Source organism: Pseudorasbora parva, chromosome 22, assembly GCF_024679245.1.
Source record: "Pseudorasbora parva isolate DD20220531a chromosome 22, ASM2467924v1, whole genome shotgun sequence".
In the NCBI taxonomy this organism is placed as follows: Eukaryota; Metazoa; Chordata; class Actinopteri; order Cypriniformes; family Gobionidae; genus Pseudorasbora; species Pseudorasbora parva.
Genome location: NC_090193.1, coordinates 5,022,158 through 5,035,989, shown reverse-complemented (window position 1 = coordinate 5,035,989; position 13,832 = coordinate 5,022,158). Strand labels below are relative to the sequence as shown.

The 13,832-nt window shown below is 39.8% G+C and overlaps 1 protein-coding gene across 6 annotated transcripts in view; it reads left to right on the top strand.

Annotated features, from left to right (window-relative positions):
• Positions 1–13,234, top strand: part of arfgap1 (ADP-ribosylation factor GTPase activating protein 1) — a 33,581-nt gene extending 20,347 nt beyond the window's left edge. For 2 of the 6 annotated variants that reach the window (XM_067432001.1, XM_067432000.1), the window contains 3 exons: positions 843–902; positions 4,924–5,000; positions 11,865–13,234. In XM_067432001.1, coding sequence (XP_067288102.1) covers positions 843–902; positions 4,924–5,000; positions 11,865–12,135 — 408 coding nt within the window. In that variant the 3' untranslated portion in view covers positions 12,136–13,234. The remainder of the gene's footprint in view (positions 1–842; positions 903–4,923; positions 5,001–11,864) is intronic. The other 4 variants (XM_067432004.1, XM_067432002.1, XM_067432005.1 and 1 more) reach the window with 2 other exon arrangements.
• The last annotated feature ends 598 nt before the right edge of the window (positions 13,235–13,832 follow it).

Here is a 13,832-nt window from a genome sequence, read left to right as displayed (position 1 = left end):
CATGCACACCACTTACGTTTTTTTCAATCTGACGAAAGCTTTTCCTACACAAATGCATCGCTTGAGAAGACCTTTATTAAAAGATTTAATATAACTCAGATTTTATTTGTCTGAAAGAAGAATGTCATATACATCTAGGATGGCTTGAGGGTGAGCAAATCATGGGCTAATTTATATTTTTGGGTGAACTATCCATTTAATATGTACAATGATGTTGTCATTAGCTAAAACGCATGACCATACACCATAGTCCCAGACAGTTATTTTTACCACAGTTCCAGTGCAACTGAACTCAGATCAGGTCCTACAGGTTTGTCTTGGGTTCGGCACTCCTGCATCCAAATGACAGCTTTCACTTATATCACGAACCATTTCCTGTTTCGCACCAAACTGCCAGTGTGAAAGAGCCTTTAAAATGCTCATCATGCATCAGAGGTTGTGGGGTAAGATGTGCCAGTGACTCAATTATAGAGGACCTATTATGCCCTTTTTCACAGTCCACCAGGACCAGTGTGTTGTGATTGGTCAAGTGCTTTGAGCGTTTTTAGGAAATGCCCCGCCCCTTACCAAAACAACCAGTTTCACTACTAACTAACTCAAATGAGGAATATTTCTGAGATTTTGATGTAAATTATGATTTCAAAAAGGGTGAAGCAAAATAAGTTAGCTAAAATAGCTTTACATCTTATACAAAGTCCTTTATCACCTTTTGATTTTGTGTTGAAATGTTTTCATGTGAGGTTCAGCCTCTCAGCAAGCCTCATGAAGCTAGTTGTTCTTCTGCCGAGTCTGAAGTGTGTTGATCACGTTCACACAGTGCGTTTCTGCTGTGACTCGTCTAGGTGAAGGAGGGGAAGTTGTTTGATGAAATGGCCGTCGGCATCACAGGTTTGGCCACAAAGGTACGAGGCTGCGGTCGCCCTCGCGCGGCTCGTCTGCTCACGCTCATCTGACGCTTCGCTGTATGTCATTCAGTGGCGCGTCGATGATCTGGATCAGAGGAGGCGTGTGAGAGGAACCCTGTGCTCTTTCTGTGTCTCACTCTTCTTTCTCTCTTTATTTTTTTTTGCTTGCATTGTGATTACGGTGGTGAGTATGATGATCTAGAAATAACATGTAATCATGAGAAGTGTGTGCAAAAAAATCAGTAATCCTGGATGCTTGTATTAAAGACCACATGAAATCCAGATTGCAGCTCTTGTATGCGTGTGAAGTTTTAGCAGGGATAACAGAACAAAATACAGCTGACTAACTGTTTTTTGCCCAATCACACTCTGTAGAATGAGAATATCACCTGCCACTGACATTAAGCATCCCATCATGTGGCACATTTCTAAACCTTCTGGATATTTAACCACAAATGCAGATGGCACAAGCTATCCATAATGTTATCCCCAAACTTCATGTTTCTATGGGAAATGTCAAATATTCTGGGCATTTCATGTGGTCTTTAAAAATCTCACATTTACAGTTATGTGAAGACTAAACCGAATAACCTAAAGGCCCTTTCACACCATAGGAAAAGACCGCTGATCATTGGTCTGTTCACTGGCTGACCCCTTTTCCACCAGAACGGTTCACGTGCTAGAGCCTGTTCCAGGAAAAACAGTGATTTCATCGTCCAGCTCAGTTCAATTCTCATACGATGGTGTCAATGCAGGCAGATCAGTTATATTGTTGAATATTTAGTGTCCCCAACTAAGCAAGCCAAAATCCAAAGGAGCCAAAGTGTCTGTCGTGAATCGGCCACGTGTTTCCCCAGTCCTGAGGAACGAACGTTGACGTAACGCTGCGTTAGTGTGGTTTACCTGATTATAACCAGTCTAAAAAAAATTGTGCAGGCAGGGGTGTGCTTCGGTTTAGCTGTTCACAGTACCGGGGAGGGATTCTTTCAGACCATGAACTACCGGTACTCTCAACTGTCCGATTCAGAGAGAAATTGAAACTGAAACGTTAATTCACTCGCTCTCTTGCATGCATAGTTTTATATATTTATGCTACGTGGTTCAAAAACACTTTCTGTCCACACTGGCGTTTTCAAGCTCTTTTCAAAAGTTTCGCATCCACACTAAAACCTCGGTAAGCCCTAAAATCACCTTATCATTTGTTAATGATTCACACCTTCTCATTCTATTCGTCTTGCCGGATCATTTTATTTAGCTAAATATCTCACCATTCACTGATGCGTTCAGGTCGCACTAACTCAACATTGTATGTTTGCTCAAAAACACAACTGCTCTCGTGTTTTGCTGCAGGACAGTTAGTGCAAATACATGTTCTGTCATCTTTGTGGGACTGTGATATAAAGTAACATATCTATAGCAAAAGTGTGACAGTAAATAGCACATAACCGGCACAATAGCGGTACAATAAACGCGTATCTACCAGTTATACATAGCCTGACGTGCTCCATTGGGCTGTGATTATGAGGCGTATTTCAACCGAACCAGGAAAGACCTTAATTAGATAGACCTACAACCAATCAGAGCAACGAAGCGACGCATTGTCAAATGTCAACAGAGTTCAACTGCACTGTGTTGCCAAGTCCGCGTTTTTTTCGCTGCGGGTTGTTTTCTATGTCCAAGGGTTGAAGCGACTATTATGTGATATATAGACCCATGAATGTGAATTTTAGCAGGCAATCTTGCCAAAATAACACACATTTTACCCCCCAAATGCCATTTTTCCCCCGGAGAACCCCCCCGAGAAGCTATTGTTTAGGGCTAGTAGTTGGCGGGTTTTGTTGTAAAAACTTGGCAACCCTGTCTGCACACGCGCTGGAATAAACGATCTTTGCCGGTGTTGTAAAAAAATAAAACAATTTAATGATACACAGAGTACTTACCCAACATGATCATCCTTTCTGAGAGAAATAGTGAAGGTGAATGCATATACAAACAAGCTCTCCGTTTAGGATTCGAGTAAATATAATCCAAGCCCCTTTGATGACGTGATGATTACGTTACTGTTGATCATCTGTCCATCATCGTCTAAAGCCCGCCCTGATGATTTCATTGGTCCAAACAGTTTCTGTTCTGAGATAATTACTCCTCTATGGAGCAAGGCCAGACCGAACTGCCCGACCTAAAAAATGTGTGGGCGGGGCTAAATTCGGCTGGCATCCAGGCTAAATTATACAGTCAAACCAATATGAATTCATCATTAGCTAATGATTTATAAAGGGATCATTATGTTATGACTTGACTTGTTTCGGCACATGACTATTAACTAATTCAAAATTAATTCAAAACTCATAACTACGATTACACGTTACTTAATCAATTAGTTAATAGTCATGTGCCCCAACAAGTAAAGTCATAACATAATGATACCTTTATAAATCATTAGCTAATGATTAATTAAAGCAGACAACTGGAAGTTGAAATGCATGGCTTTGACCCGTTGTGGTAATTAACACGTTATTTCAAATGATTAGTTAATATAATATGTTAGTAATTATGACTTAACATTATGACATTTAACTTATAACTTAATGATTACATAATCTATTAATCATGATGAATCTTCATTAGTTGCTGATGCAGTAGTCATTAATAAATGGGTTAGTTCACCATTAGTAGCACATTAACTCATGATTATCTGTGCATTCATTACGCATGGATTAATGTATATTAGTGCACCCGTATTGTAAAGTGTTACCAAACATTGTGCATAACTTATGATGATAAAACACATTTACAGAAAAAATCCTCGATGCACATCAAAAAGACATGACTTTGCGATAGGACGGCATAACTGGACATAAGCAGTAGAGCGATCTTGTTGCCCAGCCTCTGAAATGCTGTTTCGGTGTCTCTGAAACACCTGAGCAAAGTCTGATTTGGTAAAGCAAGTTGGCCATGTAGTGCGTTTCGTCTGAGCTCTCTGAGGATTAATATTATATATACAAACAGTTTTTATATATAAAGTGGCTTCTTCTACTGCATCAAGCATTGCGCTAGTCCTGGCAGGTCACGTTAGCCAAGCTCGCATCAGCTGACTGTCAGCTGATATACGTCTGTCTATAGGAATACGATGTCTGTCCCAGCATGCATTCAGTATATAAGCTTCTTCTCCGGAGCTAATTACCCTTCTCCATCCCCAGCTCCTCCTCTCGTCAGTCAGGATTTGGTATTCTGATTCCCCATGAATCAGACTACATTGTTTTTACCCAGAACAGAACATACCGCCAATCCAAACTATATGCTAATAGTCAATCATCTTTGACCATAGTGTTCCTGACAGAAGTGAGGATTCGCTCTCTTCGACTGACTGACGGTGCTTTATTAGCAAATGTTTTATGTGAGATTCCAATTTTGCTAATAAGTTAAATTTGCAACTTTGGATGGAGACCGTTAGTGTGGACAGAAGGCCAAAATGGAGAGAAAAATATGCATTTTCAAACAAAAATGTATTGGTGTGGATAAGGCTTTATAAAGAACAATGTACTGCCATTTTATTAGATGGCTCAACAAGACAGCGCCATCGTTTCTCCACCCCTGCTTTTCTAGGGCTGGAGTTGAACCGATCTATCCGGCCCGAACCACCTTTTCTGCAGCGGAAATGTGCGGAGTGCTTTGAGAACGGGAACCGTGTTGGTGGAAAAGGGATAACTGAGAATGAAAGCAAACGTGAACACATGATTTCTATACTGTCATTTCAGCAATTAGCTAATGAAACGGTCATAAATCCGCACAAACACTGGTAAATGAAGTGAGATTTATTCCATTTTGTCTCTTTTTAATGTATGTTGTTATTGAAAGTGTATTCTCCTGGGTGTTTGACTTTGCTGCTGAATATTTGTTGGTTGTGTGAAAGGGTTTTAAAACACTGCAGTTGGTGATTCGAGTGGCTTTGTGTCAGTGGTGTTAAGTCGCGGTGTTAAGTTAAGTCGCAGTGTTAAGTTTGTGTCTGTTTGTTCAGGTTCAGGGTGCAGGTGCTAAAGGCTGGAAGGACATGACATCATTCTTCGGTGGGAAAGAAGAGGCTGCTGATGATGGGTAATTACAATTATCTTTAATGTACCCCGATTATGCTATTTTAAAGGCTCCTAATTTAGTTTTGGAGGTCTCCATCAAGAAGTGTACATGCAAAAAACTTTCATTTCCTCATAATATACACTGCACATCACCACAATGGTGATTCTCAGGGATTCTTAAACGAATCAATGGCTGAATCAATCTTTCTAAATCCCCCCTTTCTGTGAGCTACTCTGCTCTGATTGGTCAGATGGCCCAGTCTGTTGTGATTGTTACACACGTGTCGGAAATGAAATGTCCATTACCATAACCTTCAGCTCCGGAGGCTTCCCCAGTCCTCAGTGATTGTACACTAGGTTTGGGCATCGTTTTGATTTAAACGATTCTGATTCCAATTCCGATTCTTACTTTCGATTCTGGTTCTTTTCGATTCTCGATTCCGATTCTTTGAGGGGTGGAGTCAAAACATGTCACATCCATGTTCAATGCTATTTTCAATACAACGGGGGGAAAACGCTGCATATACTGTCAATTAGATATTTTTTATATAAATTTTTTTTTGTCTGTCTTTTGAAAGTCTAGGCAATCAAAAATTTCTTTTGAAGAGATCCCTTTATATGATAAAGCTTTTAAGCTTTTTCTCATATATAAACATTGATCAATGACTATTAAAATTATCTCACAAATATTTGTTAACTCAATGTATTTTTTACAACGGGGTAATTGTGTTGCAATAGCTTACACACAGCACAAGTAAGCTTGATTTTGAATGGTAAATTGAATAAACAAAGATATTACAAACAATAGCACAAATAAATACAATAGAATAAAAGATATAAATGAAATAGACTGCTTTATTTTTTCAGGTAGGTCTAACATTCAGGTAAGAAACTGAATAAAAAAACGCAAAGTGGCTAAATAAATTTAAAATAACATTGGATAATGTTTTTGCAAAAAATTAAATAGTTTCATATAAAACCATTAAAGTTAGACAAGTTGATCAGTCAAGAGCAGTGTGATCGTTTGTCTTTTTGTAGTTCGACTTTGAATAACAAATGACTGCTGTCCCTTTAAGAACTGCTGCACTCATGGATCCTGAACACTGTTCCTGTTACTCATTCTTCATTTCTTCCTGAATTGTTTAAGACTGTGTTAACATACTGTTCAAAATGTGCACTGATAATTTGTTTGAGTGTATTTGACCAATAATAAGCTGGAAAAATAAGCAAATATTTGCACTTGTATGTCAGGGGCGGCTTTATTACGGTAGGCTATGTGTGTGTGTGCGCTTCAGATGTGAGCTTGAAATCTGCGGGGATTCGTAGAATTATGTGCAATCCCACGCGAAATTCAGACCGATCACACACACTAACACTAACACGCTGTCGCAAGGAAAAGTCCATCAGAACGCGCGTCCGTCGTGTTCAGAATATGCGGCTGCGCTTCAACTCGCTGTCGGTCGGAGAGGAGAGGAGAGGAGAGGAGAGGAGCTGGGATCGATTGTGTAGGCTGAGCAGGCTATCGTATCTTTTCAGATATTTCAGTATCGATATTTTTGACAACACTAGTTGCACTGTACCAACCCAGGCTTTTAAAAGTGAAATAAATCCACACTTCAGAGCCGCTTACCGGGCTTCCATGACTAAAAGAACAAGCGGGCGCGCAAGCACCGGAAATCAGGTGGCCATGGAAACCAAAACTTGCGCGCTTGGAACCGAAGATCAGAACCGAAAATAAATTTTCTAAACGATTCCAATGGAATCGTTATTTTTTAAACGGTTCCAAGTTAGAACCGGTTCTCGATGCCCAACCCTATTGTACACACTGTAAAGACAGTAACAATGATGTTGATTTTATCCAGGGCCGGCGCAAGCTCAAATGCCGCTCTAGGCAGAGCACGATCGTGCCGCCCCCCACCTCACACTCACAATTAGGTATCCTTAAGATGCATGTACATACAAATTAATATGTTCTTTATCTATAAAATGACACTAAAATAAAAACGTGCAGGCATGTTTTCAGATTTTATTTTTCATTCTGCAACATGAAAAAAGTACACAGTGCTACAGCTGCATATCATTTCTGTTTTATAATAGACAGTGTACAGAATAAAACTAGAGCCCTGCACGGGCCTCAAATCTAGGCTTATTAAAATTCTCGGACCGAGTCCGACTGGAGGCCGGGTTTTTTTTTTTTTTTTTTTTTTTTTTTTTTTTTTTTTTTTTTTTTTTTTTTTACATTGTTGCAGCCATTAAAACAGTTCTGTTTTGTTTTTAATGTCAAAGTAGATATATTTCGTTTCGTTTCTTTATTAAGTTAATTTAGAAAAATGTTTAGAGCATTTTTTTGTTTGTTAAATTAAAGTTTTATTTTTTTTAAGTGACGACCAAGCGGCCAGCGGCCGACAGTGAGTAGGCCCTAACCGCATATTTAATCGATTTAGTCTCTCAAATCAACTCTTGGCTTGTCTTGCCTATAATAAAATCCATAGGCCTAGATATAAAACACTTCAAGCATCACAATGTTAGTTAATTTCGCCTTCTATTACCACCACAGTAAAAGGCATTTTGACGAGCTGAGGCAGACTGATTATGCTCGCGGCTCTCGCAAACGGAGCTAAACAAATAAAAATAAAAAAAGAACATGCAGGTTGTCTTATAGCCTACCTTACACCTACGCAAAATGAATATAAATCCGATCTTCAATTCCCGTGGTATGCCAGCAACGAAAGCATAAGATTAGATGCATTTTATTCAGCAGCTCATTTCAAATTCAAAGACCACATATGAGAGAGCGCGACCTAAGCGCACGATAATTTAGTCATTTCGCAATCAGATAAATACCTGTTATAAATAACGAATGAAGGAACCAGTTGTGAAAAGGCCATAACGCCGGGGACACACTGCAAGCGTGTCGTGAGCATCTCGGCTGCGTGGCGTGTCCGTTTTTATTTCGGCTCCCATGTTAACCGGTTAGAGCTTGCATACGTCGGTCCGAGCCGCGCGGAAAATACGTGCATGCTTCAAATAGAAGATAGGCCTACGCCTATTTTCACGCGACACGCGAGCGTGTTGGAAGCGTTTCCAGGCGAAATATAATAGGAAAAGATGTGTATATGCCATTTTGACACGAATACACATTAATAAAAATGACATTTTCATGTTTGAAAGTCTGTACATAAATGCAGATATAGGCCGAATTGTAATAATAAAAAACAATATAATTATCGATTTTGAAATATTAAACCAGTCAATACAGAACGAAATATTCTGTAGCCTTTTGCCGTCAATACCATGGATATGGTATGGGCCGGCTATACTGCCGGCGTTGTCTTTGCTGTATCAATCGGCAATATATTTATATTTAACATGAAGTATAGGGCTTCCCTGTACATTAATATCAGCAGACGCCCCACGGATGACACGCAACATAAACGCCACGCTTACAAGAAACGCGCGCGGCTGCTGCTGGCGCGGACTCTGAACTTATGCTCTGAACACTGTGCGAGCCATGGCTGCATTTCCCGATAACGTTGTCTCTTAGCGCGCTACGAAGACTCTAAAGGTATAACTTAACTGAAGGTATACCATTTCTAGGTGTGTTCCTCGAACTATACCTTAGGAGGTTGCTTAAGGTATACCTTCTTAAGTGCGACGTAAGCGGGTGCTGTTCGTGGCGGCGGTGCTGAATTGGCTTCTATCAATGGCTCAAGAATCGATTATTTACTCTATGCAGGGGCTGTTTCACTGTGTTATGCGAAAAATTATGTTCTTTATAAAAGAAACACTTCAGAAATAGTTGAACTTTCATTTATCATACAAAATTGCACCTAAATTTTACATAATTCTGAAATGAGTGCACGAACCAGGAATCTCATGCTCAACCACCATTTGAGCCATTCTCATGAGCATCACGCGTCATTTAAATTATTACAATATATTTTCCATAGTGTCTTGATTTAATCCACAACCAGGGATGATTGACCATGCAGCAGCTGCATCACATTATTGTGTAAATAACTAATTTATATTATTAGATGGCCTACTCAATAAAAACGCAACACGCAAAACATATAATCAGCTGCTACTATGGCGGAGAAAAAATAAAGAAGAGAAGAGCCGCCAGCAGCTGATTTTAGTAGCTGAGCTCCGTCCAGTTTGTCTCGACAAAGTTGATCCAACAAGATCTAAAAGCTGCTGAATTTGCTGTCGTGGTAGGCGAAATTTATTTTTAATAGCAGCTTCTGACATGGTAGCCAGGGACTAAAGTTTTCACATATGAAATAGTGCACATACACTAAATGGCTCCGCGGACAGCGCCGTCTTTGATTTAGCACAATTATATTCGCTGCCTCGCTGCCAAAGTTTGACTAAACTCCCCTCCACAATCATTCCCTTTAAATAGGCTCCTAAGCCTTTCCTGTCTAATGGTTTGCCAGCTGATGTACCTTTGGATAATATCATTAAAAAGCTAACAACCACTATAGTGTTTGTAATGAAATTTTATGACAAAGAAATTTATGAAATTTCGTATAACAATTTTAATCCTTGCATAAAAAAAAAAAAAAAAACTATTCAACTAGCCTAATTGAACACTGGGTGTATATTACAACTTCGGAATTATATTCGGATAGACTGACATATAAAGAAGCTTTTTGCACAGTGGTGGCCACTAGTGGAATTAACTTTTAATAGTGATAAGGTATAGCTAAGAGTGGTCCAGACCAACCTTACGAAAGTATGACTTAAAGAAGGTATTCTTAACTAAGTTCGTTTCGGGAAACACATATTAACGTTAAGGGATACCTTAAGTATAACTTAAGAATGACGTAGAGTTAAGAAGGTTTCGGGAAATGCAGCCCATATCTTGACAGTCGCGTTAGCTATGGTCTCCTGTTGTTTCCACCAGCAGAACATATGCAATATGCAAACAAATATTTAGCTCATTGGAGGTTTCGATTTTTTTCTTGACTGATACACACAAACACACATTCACATAATAGCCTACATTTCAGAAGCGTGCTCGTCGGGCTTTCGCAGCGGCAAAGGGCTTTGATTGCGTCCTCGAGTTTAACTTTTTCAGCTAGTTCGTGCTCAATTGCAATTAGTAGTCCAATTGCTAGTCCATTGAGTCTGTCTTGTGTCATTGTACGTCGGAGATAATTTTTAATCAGTTTAAGCTTTGAGAAACTGAGCTCACAGTGACGGGGAGAGTGAGAAGCACTCTCAATGCTATAAAAACATTGGGAAAAATCAACACAATCTCATGGTCATGCGTATAAATACTTAGAGTGTAAAATATTTTTTGCGTGCATATGATACGCACTTTATGCGTATGTATAATACGCCATAACCCTAATAATACGGTTCATATAATACGCCATAAAGTGCGTATCATATGCACGCGAAAAACCACGTAGCCTACCATATGCATGCCAAAACTCATTTTGGCGTATACATTCCACGAGATTGAAAACTATTTATAGGCTATGCATTTTCGTGAGATCGGGCTCAGAAAAATGTATTCCATCCCTTTTTCATAGATGAATTTAAGCGCATCCAGTGGTTTAGATCCAGCAACCAGGCGTCTACCCAAAGCAGTCAGCTCTTCAAACTATTTATGCCTATCAACATCCCGTGAGTCTCCATGAGTCAGGGCCTTTTCCAGTCTTAAGCAATCCTGAAGAACTATTGTTGGCTATTCTCCTTTTCTTTGAGAGATGTGATGTCATATAAAAACCCAAATACGCGCCCATGGTCTCGAAGCAGCGGAAAGCGCTCTTCCACGGAACGGATGGCCAGTCGAGCGTATTTTGCACGCATATACTAATCGATGCCGCTCTAAGTGAGGTGGGGGCGCGGCCGGGCGGAAATTTTTATTTTTAAATTTATACTAATGGAGTGGGAAAAAATGTTGTTGATATAAGTGCCATAATTGTAACCTACCTAATGTAAAACTAACAAATACATATTTTTTTTAATTCTCTCTCTCGCTTACAGTTACACTCTCTCTCTCTCTTGCCGCCCTGGCTGAGCCGCCGCCCTAGGCGGCTGCCTAGTTCGCCTATAGGCACGCGCCGGCCCTGATTTTATCATATCAATCTGAATGTGAGTCCAATGATGTCATTGGATGAACCTCAGAAGAACTAATTATTCAACCCGAACCTCCAACGCTAGGACGACTTGAGCAGGACGTTTCTCAATGATGCGCTACTCATTTTGAGCACATTATGAGATGTTGAAGCTGTAATTCCTCACCATCAGCATTAACAAGAGCACATCCATCAACAAACCCATGTGTGTGTTTCTCATTTATTGCAGTGCACATGTGGGAACTGTATCAATAACAGCGCATACGTTATAGCCGAATGACTGACGTAACACACATTTGTATAACAAATCTTGCTCCTTCATCTTTACTGAAAGTAGTAAGAACGACAGACGATCTGCATTAACAGACTCAGTTTAAGGTAAAAGTGGCCCACAGCTGAGACAGTAATAACATGAGTTAGCCAATTAGCTGGAGACCTACACAATATAAAACACAAAAGGACGTATTTTGAACACCTGGTAGAAAATATATATAATAAACAGGGTACAGGCCAATGAAGTCCATGAGCAGGCATTATGCAAATGTGTTGTCCAGTGATGTGTAGCTTTAACAAAGTGGGATTCGTAGGCGGTTCGGAGATAATTCTTTCTTTTGAGAGGCAATAACTTTATACATTGTACACTTTCGGCGGCAACTTTTCAGATTCTTTACATTCACAAATAGGGAAAGGGAATGTTTGAAAAAGTATAATGGGGACACGTTAATAATGATTGAATAAATTGATCAAAATCGTTGTTACAGTGTTACAAAAGGTTTTTCGCTGATCTCTTTCAGTTCTGCTTATCAAGAAGGTTATCAGAACCAGGATCCCTTCACCACTCAAGGTCCAAAGAAGGACTTCTGGGAAACCTTCGGCAGTACCGTGTCTCCCAGCGGCGATTCTGTCGAGAAGAGCTGGAGCTCAGAGGCTAAAGCTGACAATAAGAACGGTGCTGGAGACAGCTGGGAGACCTGGGACAACGACTGGGAGAAAGCTGGAGACGCCAAGAACAAGAAGAGCCCGTCGAAACCGGCCGAGGACTCCTGGGACAACAGCGGCTGGTAGACCAGCTGAAACCGGCTCGACCTGCAGAGGGTTTGTGTGTTTGCTTTCATCGGTCCTTCCTGAAACCCACTGTACAACACGCGTCACAAACACACCTCTGACTGGATGTCGTTGTTCGTTTCTGTTGAGAATGAGTTTATAAAAGTCTTTCTGACGTCTCTGTCGGTGATGGAGATGTTTGATATTACAGTATAATGTTTCATGTTCTAGTGGACTTGACACCAGCAGAGATCTGCATGTCATCTGCTCTTTGTGGTCCGTCGATCATAGACTCTCTGATAACGTGATCGGATCGCAGTGGCTTTCCTGTGTCATGACAGACTCCAGAGAGCTTTTGCCGTCTGTTTGTTCATGAATTTTTGTTTTATACGTATATAATGACAGATTCCTTTTCAAAAAAAAAAAATCATTTTTATCAGCAGCATCATTCAGTCATCATACAGGCATCCTGTTTATTATGTAATCATACGAAAAACCAAACGTTTGTCTGTGAAACCATGTGAAACATTTTAGTTCATATACTTCAGTTCAACATCCATCACCTCATGGCCTTTTGATCTCTGAGATTTAAAAATAATAATATTTTGGGCGTTTATAATCATGCTATATATTTTGTTTGTTCGTTTGTTTCCCTCTTCTGTATCGGCTGCTGCGTGTTGTTCATATTGTCATTCCGGATGTGAAATGTGCTGTTCGTGAGCGCTTGAATTACAAGCAAGAACAAATTATCTCAAGGTTTCATGTAAAACTCAAGGCATGGATGGCAAACATTGTTATTTATTTCTCTTTAATTCGGCTGAATGGGATGTTTCTCTTTACCTCAGTAATAAGGTGGTTGTTTGCTGTATTATTGTCAAGTTCACCCTCAATCTCTCTTCTGATATTGAACAATGCTATTATCCAAACATCATGTGTTCAATCCTCCATTGATTTGATATCTTCTGCTGCATGGATGTACCTGACTTCCACGTCTGTGGTACGTCTGTGCAACACGCCATATGTTTGAACCATAACAACACCTGCTGTTTCTGGGGAACATGGGTGAGATACACTATATTCTGCTAGTTAAATGGTATAGTTAATAAAGTGTTAAACACCACCTGCCTTCTGAACTTGGTCTCATTTGAATCTGATTTTAAAGAAACCGATGTTAACGTATGTCAATGAGACTAATGAAGGTCATGATTTTTCCTGTGCAGATTTTGAACATTGTGGTGCTTTAAAATTTTAAATACACCGTAGTCCAGTCTTGAAATGAGGCTTGGAATCTGCAAGAAATCCAGCTTGGATGAGGAGCTACAGATGTATATACGGAGAACAGGAGAGGACCCAACACTGAGCCTTGAGGCACACCCTAGATCTGCCTGTAAGCGGACATCATGATAACAGGTAAAGTAGTAATGCCTTTTTATGATCGATTTAAAAGCATTTTCATGAATAAACTCCTGATTCTACAACCAAACATTACTTCCCATTGTAGGTGTCGTCCACACCATCTGACATATGCTTTACAGTTGTGTTCAACAGTTTACACACCCCTTTCAGAAACTGCTAAATGTGAATAATTAAAAAAAGAGAGAGATCATACCTATGCCGTAACCATGTCTTCTTCTTTTTTTTCTTTTTTGCAGGGGGGTGTTTTTTATTTAAGGAAATTACATATTCAAATGGGTGGTTGATTATGATTTCACTTTTGG